Below are 19,366 nucleotides of genomic sequence, written 5' to 3' on the forward strand. Positions count from 1 at the left end.
GTCGTCAACAACTGAACACGCCACGTCGAGTCAGCTCAAGCGACTGTATGACGAATTCTCAATTTTTAACAGGAAATTGTTCATGGTACTAGAATTATTGGTTGTTGATTTGATTCAGTAATATTTCGAGGTAAGTTTTTCAATTCTGATGTCAACAGCAGAAATTGTTGTACGACCAGCATATTTAGTTTACTCTTTAGTATAATAGTTATTGTTAGTGATGGAAATTGACGGCTGTCACTGTTTCTGAATGCGACCTTTTTTTTTATTTCTGTGTTATTTCATAGACAGTGAAACCGCCACTGTCTGTGGTTATTTTCAGAAATTTATACATTTTTTTTTAATTCTGACTTTTGTATTATTGTATGTACTCAAAAAATCATTCAATGCGTAGATTTATGTCAATTGTTGTTCAAGTTAAAATGCATCAAAGTCAATTAAAATACAGTTTTATATTATCTAAACTGAATTTACCAGTTGACGCATTAGCTCAGCTGGCTAGAGCACTTTGGCTAGTATTCAGGGGACGTGGGTTCCAATCCTACACGTGTCGGTTTTTCTTTCCTCAATTTGATTAGATTTATGCATTTTATTGTTTATTAATCAACAAGTTGTCTCGATTACAAGCTCATATATATATAAAGATGAACTAAATACTATACACACAAAGAATAAAAAGTGCTAAAATTGATCTTAAAATAATATCAATTTGATAAAACTTTCCTAACAAACATTAAAATAATCAAACAAGTCAACAGTCTGAAAATTGTCCATGGAGATAAAAAAAAATGACTGTGTCCTTGATGAAAATGAAAATTTATGATGTTTGTACGAACATAAGGTGGTCCAAACAGTTGATGAGGATGTAGATAAATTGATGGGACGTCAAACGTTGACATGTGTATCTATGTCAGGTACATTTTAACTTGAATTCAGAATTTTCATTCCGTCTGGGAATTTTTGTCTATTCCCAGGATAGAAGAAATTCTCGACAAAACTCAAATGAATATCTTAGTTAAAATATCTCAACGTTTGATATTTTGGAGGATAAGAATTTCAGTTGTAAGCGATCGAATGAAAATGATAATTTACAGGGATATGGAACGCAATATAAAATGTAATTATTTTTTCTGATGAAATATAATGCAGTGAAGGTGCATATATAAATCATACAATAAACGGACTGGCCAGTCAATGCAACAGCTGTTTTCCATATACAACATAATGCAGACAATGTTCTAGCTCCAGATATCCATAATTTAAGTCAATCTCCTACAATTCAGCACAAAATGCTGGTATGTTCGGTTAGTTTCGTACACTTCATCAAAACGTGTGTGCTGTAATGTATATAGTGTCTCAACTCTTACAATATTTCAGGAATGTTTGTCAAATTTATTACATTACCGTTCCTTTGAAACCTATTTAGTCGTCACAAATGTGACCTTATTGTTGTCAACATAATAAACCTACTGATTGTTCTATTAAATGTAACGGTAGGCAATTCACTTCGTATGTTTATTGATTGCACTACAATAAAATACATCCGGGCGTTTATAGTTACAACACGCTCTCTCTTCGAATTTACCAACTCAAAATCTGTAATTTTTTAAAATTCTTCTCACATCATATCTTCATTTTAGATTATAATGATGTTTATAGTCTGTCTTTATACAATGGTTCTAAAATTAAAGAAGAAAAATGAGATTATTTCAATTTTTTTTTTAAAAAGTGGCAGACGAAAACTGGCATATATATTTTACATGTGATATAAACCATATCAACTGGTAATTAACTCAATACTTGTATTCCATATGGTTACGTTCCATTTCAGTAAAACCTCTTTAAGAGAAAATATGAATTCTATATCCAGATAAAATATTTCATAACTGTATCATTTCAAACCACAATTGATATAAATCATTTTGAGATAATTATTGCAACTTTTAAGTCGAACAGTAAGTCTAGATATGAAGATAAAACATTCATTTTGAGCGCAGAAATAACGTCGATATAGCAATGAGCGGTAGTAACAGGATGATTCAATCATGCCAAGGCTCCTAGACTAGTTTTGTTTGTTTGTTTGTTTGTTTGTTTGTTTGTTTCCCAAAATTCCTCGTCCCTGTGTACAGTAGGGCTCTTCTAAGCCACATTTGCCAGTTCGTTTATCTCTATATCAGAGAGGTTGTGCCTTGCAGAGTTTGTTGAACTGAATTTCCAGCCTCACCAATGTTCGCTCTTTCACGTCTCCATCGTAGAAATATGTGGAGCAAACAAACAAACAAACAAACAAACAAACAAACAAACAAAAACAAACAAACAAACAAACAAAAAGCTTATAGTTAAAGCAGTTTGTGTAAAAGCAGCCCCGTTTTGGTGCAATTTTTAAAATCAAATTTTGAATACATGTTTATCTAGTCTAAAAGTGAAAAAAGCTCGTTTGCATAAAATGAAATCTCTATATTAATCTGAGGTTAGAATAACTTTATACTAACAGATGTCACATTCCAAAAGCCGGCAACCTCGACCCAGGCTGCAATTAAATGGCGCTGATTTGCAAAACACATTCTACACAAGCTTTATAAAATTTGGCTTAAAGACATTTTTTAACCTCTTCAACCAAACATATGTTTAAAACTTTAATATTTTACTGTTTTCTTGAATAAAATAACTAACTTTGACATTAATTTTGGTTTCAAAGTAAAAAGTAAGATAGGTTTTAGGTTTCCAGACCAAAATGATAAAAAATGTACTGAAATAATGAATCAAAATTCAAAATTTATGGCAGTCGTTTTTGGCGGGAAAATATGTTATGTTTTGGCAGGCAAACTACCAAGAGCATTATTCTCATTGTCAGCAGATATACAAAGTAGTGGGTAGGGTTCTTTCATTCCCCAGGAGGGAAGTTTTTCTCTTAATATGAATTTCTCATTTGATGTGAAATAAAGAAAATTTGCATTTAGTTTGAGAGTAGACAATATAACGAAAGAGAGAGACAACTATTTTGCTCTAGGTGGGAACATTTGAGTGTTTGTTGCCTAGCTAGTAGCTATGGAAACGATTAGACTGCTGCGTTACTCTTTGTCGTGTTGTTGTTGTATGTATAGCATCCCTCTTTGCAGTGCCTGAACCATTAATCTAGTTACCATGGTAACCAATGATAGTACATTTTATGCCGAAACCTAGGAATAATTATTCATCGAAATTTTATTGCGAACAGAGTAGAACCTCAATCTGTTTCACAGCCTGAGGGGTAACCATGAATTAGTCACAGCAGCGAGATTATTTTATGGTTTAAAAAGCAAAGAAATGTCTCACCGTGTGGTAAATTTTACAACTGGGTATGTTTTTGTCGATATATGCATCATTACTGACGATTTCCTCTTAGCAAGTTAGATACCATTTATCCTGGATCACACATTTTAAGCTATATACCATCACGACATGTTTAATTCGTCATTCATTTGATTGACCTGTATGTAGCATGACGTCGTCAATTTAAACACAATTTTTAAACTCATAATTGGTACCAGCTTAACAATTTCTTTCATTCACTGTGTGATTACAAGCGTTTACTGATTCTGTATATTGCAATATTGGATCGATATATATAAATGGAACAATCATCCAACGAGAGAGAGAGAGAGAGAGAGAGAGAGAGAGAGAGAGAGAGAGAGAGAGAGAGAGAGAGAGAGAGAGAGAGAGAGAGAGAGAGAGAGAGAGAGAGAGAGAGAGAGAGAGAGAGAGAGAGGGAGGAGGGGAGAGAGTCAGACAGACAGACAGACAGACAGACGGACAGACAGACAGACAGACAGACAGACAGACAGACAGACAGACAGACAGACAGAGAAAGAGACAGAGACAGAGACAGAGAGACAGTGTAGAGGGAGAGGAGAGAGGGGAGTGGGAGGGGAGGGAAGGAGGGAGGGAGGGGAGCGAGAATGTGTGTTTGCCTGTGTCTGTGTATGTATGTATGTGTCTGTCTGTCTGTCTGTCTGTCTGTCTGTCTGTCTGTGTATATATTTAATACTATTAACTTTATTGTCAATATGTGTATGAAAATATGTTTTCATACACATTTAAGTATTCCACCTATTACTGTGACTATATATTTATGTCCTTGTACAAAGTCCAATACGTGTTGAATACAAATACAATCAGCTTTCAATGTGAGGTCAAGGGTCAATACACACTTAAGGCCAACATCTGCTACACCAATGTATTTTTTGAATACTTAAAGTTTACACAAATATATGCGTAGTTATTTTTGATGAATATTAACAATTCAGATAGAGAGACTGAGATCTCCTGAAAGAGAATACTTTCTACTCTATCGATATAGATCAATAAAAGTAGCGTTAATGTGTTATTGTTGATACAAACAGGTATGTTTGTCCAAAGTCGTTTCATCGTTCTCACGAAACAGTATATTTTCCATTCACAAATTTGTGTCACGTGTGCTACCATTGACGCAAAGAAGTATGGTTGTTTTACGACGTTGAATCATTGACGTTGTATGAGACATCATTCAGATTTCAACAAATAATTACTGAACCTTTAGAAAATTTAGTAGAAAAACAAATAATTGTGACAATCTCAACTAACTTTTTGACGTGTCTGATGAGTGTCGGCCATGCCACCTGTAAGATCCCCTAGGAGGTGTATGCAGACCAAAATGGCTGCTTTTAGAACGCAGGTGTTCACTTCACACATTACGTAACAATTAATCATCATGGAAACGAATGTTTTAGAACTTAATGGAACTATAAAGAAATTCTAATGTATTTTCAACACACATAAATAGATGAAATTCAATTGATGTATAAATATATGGTTCTAAATTTTAGTAAATGTGAAATAGTGATACTGCTGAAATCGATCAAGCGTCCACGTTTAAATGTTTCAAGCTGTGCTGAAACTTCCTACTAGCAATGCGTTTCTCTATTGATCAAAATATTATATTTCGCTCCCCGGTGTTTACTTTTAAGCAGATTTGGGATAAGACCAAGACCGGCTAGTCTACAAGACACATTGCAAATATACCCATGCATAAAGAAAACTAACAACGTTACTGATACTGTACTAAACCCAGTGCACAGCTGGTGTTCTGTGTTATATGACAAATTCTGGTGTTCTGTGTTATCTGACAAACTCTGGTGTTCTGTGTTATATGACAAACTCTGGTGTTCTGTGTTATCTGACAAACTCTGGTGTTCTGTGTTATCTGACAAACTCTGGTGTTCTGTGTTATCTGAGAAACTCTGGTGTTCTGTGTTATATGACAAACTCTGGTGTTCTGTGTTATCTGAGAAACTCTGGTGTTCTGTGTTATATGACAAACTCTGGTGTTCTGTGTTATCTGACAAACTCTGGTGTTCTGTGTTATATGACAAACTCTGGTGTTCTGTGTTATATGACAAACCATGGTGTTCTGTGTTATATGACAAACTCTGGTGTTCTGTGTTATATGACATACTCAGTACATGGCTTGTGTTCTGTGTTACATTGCAAGCTCAGGGCATGGCTGGTGTTCTGAGATATATAACAAACCAATGTGTCAGTGTGTAGTGATAGCAAGATTTATCTAGTTAACATTATGTCTTAATAGTGATTAATGAGGCAAACTTTATTATTTTAAACAAAGGAATTGTGGGTAGTTTTAGCAAGGCTTGTGATAAGCAAACTATATGCCTAAGATGGCCGAAAGAATCATGTTGCAATGATTGATGAAATGAAATACTTTGACCACAAACATGATTAATCATGAAATACATTTTTTTAAGGCTGACATTTTCATAAATTGTATTTCTCAATTTTCGAATCATTTTGCTTTTTTCTATGGTAAATGTATCAATTATTGATTTAGCCACGGCTTGTCTGAACATGTTGTATATTAAACGTGTGATAACATGTAATGAACAGTTTGTCCATTGTGTTATAGGCAATTGGATTTAATGCAAACATTACAGGGATCAAATAAACACACTATTAACAAAACGCTCATTGTTGTTTGGAAAACATGGAAAGCACATTTATTTTACACATTTAGTTAATACTGTTCTGGTGTGTCCAGATAAATATTTGCATTCTAAAAAGTTGTTCATGAGGCCAAATAATAAAATAGTGTGTTTCTGATAACCCTACCGACCGTAGTTTAAGCCCCCAATCCTAAACATTTTTTGCAAGGAAAAAGGTAAAATGGCAACAATTTTGCTTGTGTTCCCAGTTCACCTCATGCCTGTGCCTCATCTGTGGTGACTTTTTAATTATAAAATATCGTATAACAGAGAGAAACCAGGTCTTTTTAGACTATAACAGTACAGTCTGCATAAGGTGTTCGTCTACTTAACTTATAATTCTCTTCATTTACTTCTTTTACACCTCTCAAACTCTCATAGACGTATTATGACGGATGAGTATCTTATCTTATAATTCAAAAAAAAAATATTGAAGTGAAATAATATAAAATTATGACCTACCTACCATATTTTCTGAAGTCATGTTATAGGAAACAAATATTTTTTTAATGTTGCCTTATACGCATACCGTATGTCTATGTTAACCCAGTACAAGTTATCCATATTGTAGAGTAGTTTGAATGTAAATATATTCAGAAAAATAGCTATAGTTAGTTAAATACCCTGTATATTATATTTAACTATGAGAAGGTAGTTTAAATATTGATTTTAACAAATGAAGTGGACTGGAGTGGGTTGAATTAAAATCCTGAAAATTAGTAGTAATTATCATTTCACACCTTCATTAGAATAATTTTGATGTGAATGGGGTGCAAGGATTGATTGCTTTATATGCTCATAATGAAAAACCGTACAATTAGCCAAATATTTACCAAACTTTAACAAGTATAATTTTTACAAAAACAGACCGAATATTTCCTTTTTTGGGCTCATTTTACAATAAATTGGACTTTGTTCAAACTTGATAAAACAATTATGACAAAATTAGTAAATGTTTGACAAAATGTGACACAGTGTACCGAATAACAAAGGCGGGCAACCGTAAGTTTAGATTTTCATTCGTTCCGATATCAAATTTAATTATCTCAGCTAAAAGTCTAAAATAAAAGGCAAAAAATTGGGGTCTCAGAGATTGTAGAAGGTAGACAAACGTTGAAGGGACGAAAAGGCGCGAAAATAAAACAGATACACACAGGCATACAGAGAGTGACGGAAAGTTGTTGAGTAAAGTTAGTTATTATCACCAAACTCACTCACAGACAGACAGACACAGACACAGACAGACAGACAGACAAACATACATACATACATACATACATACATACATACATACATACATACAGACAGACAGACAGACAGACAGACAGACAGACAGACAGACAGAGACAGACACATACATACGAACGCGCACACACACAGTTACATACAGGAAAGGGCGAAATTGTTGAGACTCAAGTTAATTATTATGACTATGCTTGGTGATATCACAGACACACAGACACATGAAATATTGGAAAGAGAAGAGAAATATTGAGTATACTATTGAATTACTTATAATCAGTAGTCTAGACGATGCATCGTTTTTTCAAATATACATAAATTGTGACAGAGAGGAACAGGTGGGTTAATAACAGCTCGCCAAGGTGTCATCCCTTGATATTAAACTATGTCATTGTTTAGATGATTGACAGGTATGGCTAGGAATGTTAATTACCTTTTAAGAAGACAGGTGTCCTTTTCTTGGTGGGCATGCGCAGTTCGTTATTATATAGCTTGCATATCCCTAGCCTTGCAAAATGCATAATCTTGGGAGACATCTATTAGGGGAATATGTGCACATAACATTTTGCAATGTATTGAGTTTCAAACACAGACTTTGTCAATGTTGTTTCGCATTGATTTTTTTCAAGTAGGAAGCCATGATGAAATTCTTTTAAATTTAACAAAATAAATATCCAATCTCCCTTTATATGACCACTTATAAAATATGATTACTTTATAATTCCCAGTTGTCACGTCTGATTAAAGTAGGTTTGAAGACTTGATTATGAATTTATCAAGGGAAATCACATGAAATGATTGCATTATTAATCAAGTCAGACAATCAACAGAACACATCAGATTACAGGAAATCAAGCTGATGTTTGGTTGATGAGGTCACAGTTTCCTGCGTACTTATGTAATGTCAAGTTGATGTATGGACAGATTACTGGAAATTTATGTTTTGTAGATATGGTGTCATCACTTCCTGGGTAGACAGACAGACAGACATACATACATACAATACATACATACATACATACATACATACATACATACACACATACAATAATACAACTATGGCATTCAGTAGTCGATTCGGTAAAGGTATGATTGATATACTAATTAATCTATGCACCTTTATTCAAAGCAGCAGAGTGAAAAATATTCTATCATTGTAATGTACAATACATACATACATACATACATACATACATACATACATATAATAATACAACTATAGCATTCAGTAGTCGATTCGGTAAAGGTATGATTGATATACTAATTAATCTATGCACCTTTATTCAAAGCAGCAGAGTGAAAAATATTCTATCATTGTAATGTTAAAATTATTATCCACGAAAAACGTTAGCTTTGCAATCTGGGTAAATATTTAAAACAGGCACAGATTTTACATTCTACATATACATTGCCTATATAACGTTCTCCACTACATTATATTTTTCATTCGGAACCTTTTCCCTTTGTGATATTCTTTGTTTCTTTTTGCATTGAACCGACGAGCGGAAATTATGTTAATAAAAAATAAAATTGAATAATCATTGTAATAGGCCTACCTATGCGACATATTTATTTTTATATTTTTCTATATACGTTCTCCTCTTGGCTATATGGTCTCGTTGCCTAGCAACTCAGTGAATTATCAGTTTTCTACCCTAGAAATGAGTTTAGCTCTGACAGCTTAATGTTAAACTTTTAAATCTAGGATATTACTAATCTTGTGATAAAATTAACTATCTCTGCTAGGATGTAATACATTATATCCAGGGTCGCTTTCTCTCAGATGTTGCCAGATTTTAAAAACATTATTCATAGACCACGCCCTAATAATCTGCTTCATTGTGTGACTTTTGTGACGTGAATTTAGATATGAATATAATGCTATTTCAGTTAATATTTTTGCACCTGCGCAAATATTACTTCTTTTTTGTTCATAGCTGAATTATTTCTACAAGAGGAAGACAGTTGGTAGTTTGAAAACGAATGTACTAATACGGTAGGCTTTATCATTAGTTCATTTGGATCAGTATGTTTACTGGTTAAAGTATAATATTTTTATGATTTAAATCACTGGCTTTACAGTTTTGTCATTTAAATATTGAACGTGTCATCTGGTGTTATGTAAAGTCCTGGCTTCATCATTTGCAGTATGAACACTGTCGATTGATGTCAGGTAAAGTTGTTTCATCTATTTTTTTGCATCTTCAAAATATTTTTTTAAACCTTTGTTTCTCGCCTTGTGACCACCCATGTCTTTAATTTCAATTAGTTGTCATAGGGGATGTATATAATTTATCTACAATTGTATACACATGTCGGCCTAGAAAGTGTCTTTGCGATCACTGGCAGTAAATCTGTTAAATTAAACAAATAAATCAAGTGCTTTCAACAAAATGCTATTCAAGGACTGTAATAAAACCATTTTTTATACTTTATCACGAGCCTTGCACCCTTTGTAATAACAGAACAATTCAATAATATGTCGAATCATGGATATAGCACGAATATCAAATACTATGAATTGAATGATTATAAATACATGTGTAATATACAGTAACGCACGATTCATGAGTATACCACTGTTACTATAAATGAGATTGAACTGGTTGAAATTTACGCATGATATACATTTCCTGTCATTAGAAATATGTCGTCTTGGAAACCTTGAAAATATTCTCCCTAATATTCAGATTTTTAGCAAAATATGAAATAAAATGAAGATCACAATGACAATAATATAAACCCCTATTTGAAATATTAACAATTATACCATGCTCAAGCCAAACAAAAAATATGGAATATATACTCTGGTCGTTCTACATCACGACAACGCGCGTCTATGTCACAACAACGCTTGTGTACTGGTACTGCTGTGTTCGAAATATGAGTCAAAATGTTCAAAATTGCCATTACTATCCACGATTTTTCTTCGATATTACTGAAACTAGTATAATTATGTCATTCTCCAATATTTTTCTTCATTCGGCCGTCTAGCGACTCGTAGTGACAAAACCCTTAGGTCATGAGTATTTTCCGGCTGAATTAAAACAATACAGGGGGAATAACATATAATTATTACACATCTGAGCTAAATTATTTAGTCATGTGAAAGTCTGTGTATGTTATTATTAATTTGATACACTATGTCATGTACTTTTATGCTATAAACATATGTAGATTGTTCCAATGTACTCAAATATCTGTACTAATATTATAATATATAAGTAGCCGATTCATCTATTTCCATATGTGTTTACTGTAGTGGGTGTGTCACAACAAACACATACCTAAATCGAGAATTTGTACAGAGTTACCTTATGGTTCACTCCTTGCTTTATATTGACGCCAAGTTGACCTTTGACATTTTCTGTATACAACATATGTGAACGACATATTAGACCAATTTTGCAATATCTTTTTAAATTTTGTCACGAATGATCAAATCTAACATATTACATGAGATATTGAACGGTACATTTTTCTTTCCTGTGCAAAATTAACTTGATTTGCACAAAAATTTACCAAAATTAAGAGCTTTGTTCATTAATGTTATCTGCTTCTGGCAGGAAAGTGTTTTTTGTTGCCTAGGCAACACTTGATAAGAATCATTGTAGAACAATGTGGCATAATACTAGGCATGCAGAAAATTAGGTTTCTGCATAAGTTCCACAATGTATTTATGAATATTACTAGAAATATTAGTGCATCTGTAGTCTGCATCATATGACCTATAATGACCCCAAAGTGTATAAATCACAAACGTGAAGCCATAGACATATCGTTATGAAAAATTGTAATTTTAATAAATTTTAATTTTGCTTGCACATTGTATAAATTATTTTGAGGTGAATATATTTATTTTGTTATATGAGAATAAATTCCTTTTAACATTTTCCTGGTAAGCTAAAAGTATATAAATAAACAAAAATGACAAGTTCTTTACATTTGTTTATTTAAAAGATTCTAAAAATATAATTTCTAGAAACTGTTGAACTATAATATTTGTATAACAAATTGTAAACTTGATCAACTCTAACTATTTATGCTTGTACATGGTATACATTGTGTTGAGGTGAATTACACAAACAAATTCCCTTTTTACAGTTTCCTTGTAAGTTCATATTGTATCTAACAGAAAAATAATGACAATTCCTTTAAATTTGTTTATGTTATAGATTCAAAAGATGGAATTTCTAGACTTCCTGTGATAGAAGGGTATAGCGATTTAGTATCGTGAGGCACTTGACAACAGTCTTAAATTAAAATGGCGGACGGCAATCCAGAAGCAAAGACAATGACAGAAGACAAAGAATTACACGAATTACCGGCAGACGACACTGAAAAGGGCGCCACAACAGAACATAAATCTAAGTGTAAAGATTGTATGCGCATTAATACGAGGCTTCTACCTTCAAAGATGTTTTATTTCTTTTTCTTTGGCGGTATTGGTGCTTTGTTTCCATATTTAACAATTTATTTCAAACAGCTTGGTCTTGATCCACTAAGAATTGGTCTACTAAGTGGCATTCGTCCTTTTATTGGTTTCCTAAGTGGGCCAATATGGGGTGCCATTGCAGATAAATACCGTAAGCGACGTCTGCTTCTTATGTTGTCTCTGTGTGGGTGGATTGGAATGCTGTTAGCAATAGGATTTATACCCCCGGCTGACCAAGGCCCATGCCCTGTATCACCAGCCCTTGTTAAACAATATTTGGAGAAAGAGAATAAAACTGCCAGGTCACTATATTCGGCCAGCGCCCCCTATCGGAAAAGTAGATCGATGGGTATTGTTACACATATGACGTGTGGACGTTGTGAACTGCCGGATATAGTAACGAATGTTGCTGAACCGGATTTTGAGGATGAGGTTATAGAAAAGGTTGGAGGAACAAGTGTTGACCTTGCAAAAAGAGAATTGATAGATGAGGAAACTAATATAGAGTCTACAGTAGCCATGATGAGAAACCAGGAAGATAGCAGTTGGTTGTACGATCCTGATAGTTTGGAAAAAGTGTTCTTAATTCTAATGACGTTAATAATTTTTGGTGAAATTACACAATCACCAACAACGGCTTTAGCTGACACTTCTACCCTCGATAATCTTGATGAGAATTATGATAAATACGGTAATCAAAGAGTTTGGGGTGCAGTTGGACTCGGTGCAAGGTGAGAGTTTTGGTTGAGAATCTAAATTTGCATATGATGTTTAGGACTATATTCATACAAGAATTAGATAATGTACAAGTCTCAAGACAATTAGCTATTTCAGCTTCAATTGGTTCTGTGTTATAAATCTTGGTGACTATATTCATACAAGAATTAGATAATGTACAAGTCAAGACAATTAGCTATTTCAGCTTCAATTGGTTCTGTGTTATAAATCTTGGTGACTATATTCACACAAGAATTAGATAATGTACAAGTCAAGACAATTAGCTATTTCAGCTTCAATTGTTTCTGTGTTATAAATCTTAGTAACTATTATTCACACAAGAATTAGATAATGTACAAATTTCCAGACAATTAACTATTTCAGCTTCAATTGTTTCTGTGTTATAAATCTTAGTAACTATATTAACACAAGAATTAGATAATGTACATGTCAAGAGAATTAGCTATTTCAGCTTCAATCCTTTTTGTGTTATAAATCTTAAATCTTAGTGCCTGTAATATCATAAACCTCATTCTAGAGGGTAAGAAAAGATTTAACCATTTAATAAATTGAAGTTATGGTATTGACCAATATTTAGTCTAGAGACAATCTTTAGCTTCGAATCTCAAAATATTTCTTCATCACATCTAGCTCAACAAGAAAACGTTACCAAATATTGTTCATGCAAAATGAGTAAACCCCAAACTTTTGATGTAAACAGTGTATAATTTTTATTGTGATGTGAGGAAATATCTATCAAGTAAAAATATCATGAAGGAGAGGCAATCTTTGTCAAAATATATTTCACTTTTTTTACTTGTTTTAATGAGAAATATTTGTGTATAGCTGAGACATTGTCGTCAGAGTATATAGGCAACAATAATGATAAAATGACCAGTTATTTTTGTTCTCACACACAGTTCGTTTGCAGTAGGTGCCTTAATTAACTTAACTAGAGAAACAAAAGTCAAGTGTGGTATCTCAATGGTGTTTAGTGACTATCATGTGGCATTCTACTGCTTTGCTGGTCTAATGGCCGGTGCATTAATTGTGGCCACGCAACTGAAATTCAAAGTAAGTGTTCCAAACTCAACATCTGCATTCAACTGTCTATGTGATTGTGTATGTGTTGTGGTGTGTTGTGGTGTGGTGTGGTGTGGTGTGGTATGATAGTGGTGGTGGTGGTGGTGGTGGTGGTGGTGTGTGTGTGTGTGTCTGTCTGTCTGTCTGTCTGTCTGTCTGTCTGTGTGTGCGTACATGCACACTTGTGTGTATGTGGGTATATGTCTACAAGATTTGGATGCGTGTTTTGTGCATGCTATGAATGTGTCTTTGTGTGTGTTACCTGATCACCTATTATAGATTTTTGTGTGATTTCAGTCAAGAGCTACGGCATATTCAAATTAATATCTGTATTCTCACTACAGACATATGATCATTACTTCATATAAAACGATAGGTGTAAAGAGAAATCCAATTAGGGTGTACTTGGATTCAGTGTGTTCTCAACAAATTTGTGCATTACACCAGTATATGCCAACAAAAGCAAAGAATAATATTGCCATCGTTTCTCTGTTGTTTGTTCACTTTTTTTTTTTTTTTTTTTAACAAATCTAAGGATCACGACAAGGGCGAGCAATCAGAACACGACCTGAAATATTTACTGAAATTATTATCATCTGTACATTTTATATCAATTCTACTCGTGTCATTCTTTATGGGTATTTGTAATGGTTTAGTCTATGGATTTCTATTCTGGCATTTAGAAAATTTAGGTGAGTATGCTATATGTGTTCTGATGTAACACCTACGCTAATCACACATCAAAGGAATGAATGAACTATCTTATATATTCAATAGGGAACTTGCAAACCCGCCATGTTGAATGTTGCATCATGGGAAATGGGATAATAAATGCTAATAAATTAGTATGGTAAACAATATCGTTACATTGTTTGTAACCATGGATAATCAATTCATAGTAACCCTGACCTTTGTGGGAGGTTTATTTTGTTGGTAGCTCCAGATTAGGTGTTACGATCACCACAGATAATCACACAGTCCTTTGCATCTGAGAATTCTCAGTCTAGATTGCAAGTTCCCTATTGCATTATGGCTACGATATCTCTGCCAAATGCCTTGACAGAAGGTCATTTTAACTTATATACATTAGCTCGCTCTCAAACGGTTATGATTGGTTGCTATCAGAAACTCAATAACGAATTTTCCTCCTTTTTCAGTCCTCGGTTGATTCAGTCCTCGGTTGATCACGTTTTTTCCCTTGGTTTAGTTTCTGTATGTAATATGTTATGTTTACTGTTACAAATTGACTCTATGGACGTTTGCAGTATACAGTTATTTATCTTAACAATGATTGACATGTCCATTATCTGATTGATTTGCATGCAGGAGCATCCCAGCTGTTAATGGGTACAGCGAGCATCGTCATTTACGGGGCAGAGGTCATTATGTTCTTTCTAACCTATCGGATAATATCTGTGATTGGACACATCTGTGTTTTACACCTGGGATTAGTATGCTATGCTATACGATTTCTTGTGTACTCACAAATAACCAATCCATGGTGGGTGATTCCTGCCGAAATTCTACAAGGTATTATTTAGTTTAATGATGTCATTATTAATAGAATATGTAGCTAAGTGAAATCAATAATAACATGTAATCTCATCACGTTGGGTTGTAAATCCAATTCTAAAGACACCATTACAAGGGAAGTGATATGAGAATTGCAGGTAGGCAGCCAGGCAATGAAAAACAAATTGAAGAAAGGCACAGTGGGTGACAGATTAAATGTACACAATTAAACAGGAAGGGGTAGTCTGAAATGTTTGCAGTTGTTAGTGCCTGAATGGAAGGGGGGGGGGGGAGGTGTAGATACATAGGCTCGATAGAGATAGACAGAGGCGTGCAGTCTTGTTATACACGAGTGATAATTACATTTTATTTCCCAGTGAGTCTACATAAATACTATTATATAAATATCCATATTTTATAGATTTTTAAAGGAATTTATCGGAATGAGATTATCTTTGGATTTGGGTATTGTAAACAATACTGCTACATGGTATGCAACCATGAATGATCAATTCATCGTCACCCTAACCATTGTGAGATGTTTTTTAATCGGTAGCTCCAGATTAGGTATTAAGATAACCACAGATAATCCCATAGTCCTTTGCGTCTGAGCATGCTCAGTCTGGATTGCAAGTTCTCTTTTGAGATGTGTAGTGTAAAGTATAAACTCTTTATAATGATACATTGATTTATTGACTCTAACCTCTTCGTATTTGACATGTCTCTTTCTTACAGGTATTACATTTGCCGCCGTTTGGACTGCTCTGACGTCATACATGGCACTAGCTGTTCCAAGTGACTCATTTGCAACGTTACAGGGTATACTCCATGGCGTCTATTGGGGTCTAGGTTGTGGAGTTGGTAACATGCTAGGGGGTCTTCTAGTTGATATTTTCGGAGCTGTGAAAACATTCGCTAGTTTTTCATTCGCAGCTGCAGCTGTGATGATTGTATTTGTAATTGTACAAAGGGTAGGTCTTTTCATGATGTCATATCTTTGAAAAACTAGAATATTTGTCGTGTACTTAATGTCCTTATAGCAGCCATACTACACTCCAAAGTAATTGAATATATTCATTAGATTATGACGAAACTGCCTTAACCGTGATATACAGGGCGCCCTCACCGTTTGTTTATTTTATGCCTTTGTTTCTATTATTCATTTATGCATTCCTATATACGTTATCCACCTATCGTTTTTTGTAAGCTGTCTACCAAGAGCAAAATTACAAAGAAGTCCGTCGACCAAATATGATTGCGCATCATCTGTTTCCGAAAAGTCAAACTTTGAAATATTTGTGAAGTTACAAACTTTACAAAAGCTTCAACATCCAAATATGACATTCTAAAAAGCAAATCACATTTTGAAACAATTTGAAAAGGTAGCCAAATCTCCCATTTGTATATGCGGTTATCTGTCAGTGATATGTTTTATTTTTGTTACAGGTTTGTGATAAACCAAAGGGTTTGAAAGACGGGTATGATGAGTTAGAGGGAGATACGTCAATCGGATCCGGAATGGGTGAAAAAGTAGCTCTCAGTACAGGGGACGACGCTCTTCAAAAACCAAAGAAATCGGTTTCTTCAATGCCACCAGAAGTTGCTGCAGCTCAAGCCCTTCCAGGAGCGGATTTTAATTAGTACCATACTTATCTAGTGGTGAAGATAATAAATGATGTGTTTATAATAAGTCATATGAACTTGTAATATTTCATTTATACACAATTATTATTCTAAATGTACATATAAAGATATCAATTGATAAAATGAGTACATAAGATGGTCACACAAAGCAATGTGTTATTAATTTTAATTAAGCAGTATTTGGTGTATCACTCAATGTGCGACGAATTAAGGGCGATACAAACTTCCAGGTACCTATGACATCCTCCTTATGCTCATGTGTCCATAAGGTCACGTGTGCTGAGTAATGGGTCAATCTGTTTACAAAGACTGAAGTGTATATATTCGAAAATTTCAGTTAAAATTTCCATGTTTGTGTTGGAATCGAAAGTTTAATTCAATACCACACACGCACACACACATATTAAAATGGTAGTATATTAAGTAATCTCATCACAAAATGAAGGATTCATTGATTTTCATAGAGCAACGTATGACACAATTTGCATATGTAAATGAAGAGCTGAATATATGAATGAGTAGCATTAAGCTGATCACACAAAACATGTTATTCCATATAGCTTTATTTGTCGAATCACACAATTCAGGACACATTTACTTAGTACGTATTACTTTTTGTAATGAGAAAAATATAAATTGAGAGTATTTGGGAAATACCTTAAAGCAATATATTGTTTATTAACGAAGTATTTAACTATCAGATCTATTGACAAGCTGGGGGAGAACAAACCGAAACTTTAAATGAACACTTCAACATTAGATCACATTCCTTTCCAATTTATCCAAAGTAACTATATTGTAATCTCTCCTATTGATTATTGGAACCATAAACAACATATTCTCCATTCCAAGAGATCGTCTACATTACTACTTATCAAGTAATACAAGATAGCTACTGGTGATAAATAGCGAGAAATGGTGATTTGAAAACATTTGGGCCATTCAAACTTGGACGTGACGTTATTCAAATTAATGACAACTTGTTGATAATGTGAAGTATAATAATGAATTTAGCTCTATAGGCAGAGATTTGGATTACTTTCGTTTTTCTACATGTGTAACATCAATTGTAGTCTATACAGTAATAATTCCTGCAACACTCAATTATTAATCGTACATCATTGGTCGACAGGTCTTTAAGTATACATATAAAACTTCGTTAGGTTTTGACCCCCACACGGGATGTCTCCTCCAGGGTAAAGAAATGTTTATCTAATTTCCGATGTATGCAGTGGTGGTGAATAAACAAACGTCGGTGAATAAAGTTGAAAATATACACTAAAGCACTTGTCGATCTCCTTTATCTCACCCGAATTGACCAATCTCAAGTCCGTGTCTACCAATTGATTTATCAGTGTAGTTGGAGTGACCATAGTAATCACTAGTTTGTAAGATATACCATGACAGGGCGCCCTCACAGGACGTATCTAACAGTCAAAGTTATCACAGGCTCGTATGTCACTACGTAAATGTTAAGGCCAAATATTAATTCAAATAAATTTGTGTTGATAACAAATGAATTTACATAATGCAAATTATTATAATTTGGCCTGAGAGGGCGCATAGAATGTTTCATTCGAAAGTATAGAATGACGTGTTTGGGCTTTAGTGTATGACATTATGAATGGTTTATATTACTTCATTTTAAATACAAAGTATACAGTTCGCTATACATGGCTTGAATTATTTTTAGTAAATTTAAAACAATTCATTTACAAATTGCCTCACTATAATTTTAATTTAAACATTATTTATATATTATTTTTTTTCTCAAAACAAGCAATATTGACAGGTATCTGCTTGATAAGGTAATTGTCAGTGTTTAGAATTTATTTGTTCTGTAACATTTACGATGATGAAATTAGAAAATATCGAAAGAATTAAGAAGATAGATTTTTTGTAGATTTTGCTTCGATTCATTTTACGTTCAAATAGCTGTAATTTCATACTCATGAATTATAAAATACTGGAAAGAATTCATCCAGACTGTTACAGTGGTCATTTGCATGAACATTGGGTATTTAGTTTGTTTTTTCAATTTATGAAACAATTTCATCAAGTCAATGTGAAACAACATATTCCAAGTCCTTTTTTTAATTCAATAAATTGCAAAGGCAATTTAAAAAAATGTTTGTTGTTGTACGTACAATAACAAACTTTTTTTTTTACACATTTTAAAGCTTTTTGCAATGTATTGAGTTACACAAACACTTAATTAGGCAATGTTGTTTCATATCAATTTTTCAAGTAGGAAAACATGTTAAATTGTTTTATAAATTAAACATCTAAAATAAATACTCAATCTCCATCCATATGTTCACTTTAATTGACATATCCACCTGAAAACCTATATCCGTGGTATGAACCAACAGACAAACTTACCAGTGTTATAGAACAGTGCTTATTTAATTAGGTTCAGTTCTTAGCCATTAATCTTTTCTCAAATCCTTTTTATTCACAAATAATGCTCATACATCCTATGCAAATATGCTAATAACAGGCAAACTCTTTAAAGCCCCTGAGCCATGTAAATGTCCATTCTACACATAATGGCTTATGAAATATATATATATATATATATATATATATATATATATATATATATATATATATATATATATATATATATATATATATATATATAAGTTAACGAAAGTCAAATTTGAAAATATCGATAGAAGATAAAGGGATAATGTATGTATATATGTATGTATGTATG

At 33.4% G+C, this 19,366-nt stretch overlaps 1 protein-coding gene across 1 annotated transcript; it reads left to right on the forward strand.

Annotated features, from left to right (window-relative positions):
- The first annotated feature begins 22 nt into the window (after window positions 1-22).
- Window positions 23-16,914, forward strand: LOC144450257 (major facilitator superfamily domain-containing protein 6-like). Its single transcript, XM_078140852.1, has 7 exons — window positions 23-130; window positions 11,432-12,422; window positions 13,329-13,482; window positions 14,027-14,183; window positions 14,818-15,021; window positions 15,739-15,974; window positions 16,450-16,914. The coding sequence occupies exons 2-7, from the start codon at window positions 11,521-11,523 to the stop codon at window positions 16,642-16,644; spliced, it is 1,848 nt and encodes a 615-aa protein (XP_077996978.1). The 5' UTR covers window positions 23-130; window positions 11,432-11,520; the 3' UTR covers window positions 16,645-16,914.
- The last annotated feature ends 2,452 nt before the right edge of the window (window positions 16,915-19,366 follow it).

Source organism: Glandiceps talaboti, chromosome 19 (assembly GCF_964340395.1).
Source record: "Glandiceps talaboti chromosome 19, keGlaTala1.1, whole genome shotgun sequence".
Lineage (NCBI taxonomy): Eukaryota > Metazoa > Hemichordata > Enteropneusta > Spengelidae > Glandiceps > Glandiceps talaboti.

Coding starts and splice junctions, on each gene's coding strand:
- LOC144450257 (XM_078140852.1), top strand. CDS start 11,521: ATGGCGGACGGCAATCCAGAAGCAAAGACAATGACAGAAGACAAAGAA. Junction 14,184..14,817: donor CTGGCATTTAGAAAATTTAG/GTGAGTATGCTA, acceptor ATTTGCATGCAG/GAGCATCCCAGCTGTTAATG. Junction 15,022..15,738: donor TCCTGCCGAAATTCTACAAG/GTATTATTTAGT, acceptor TCTTTCTTACAG/GTATTACATTTGCCGCCGTT.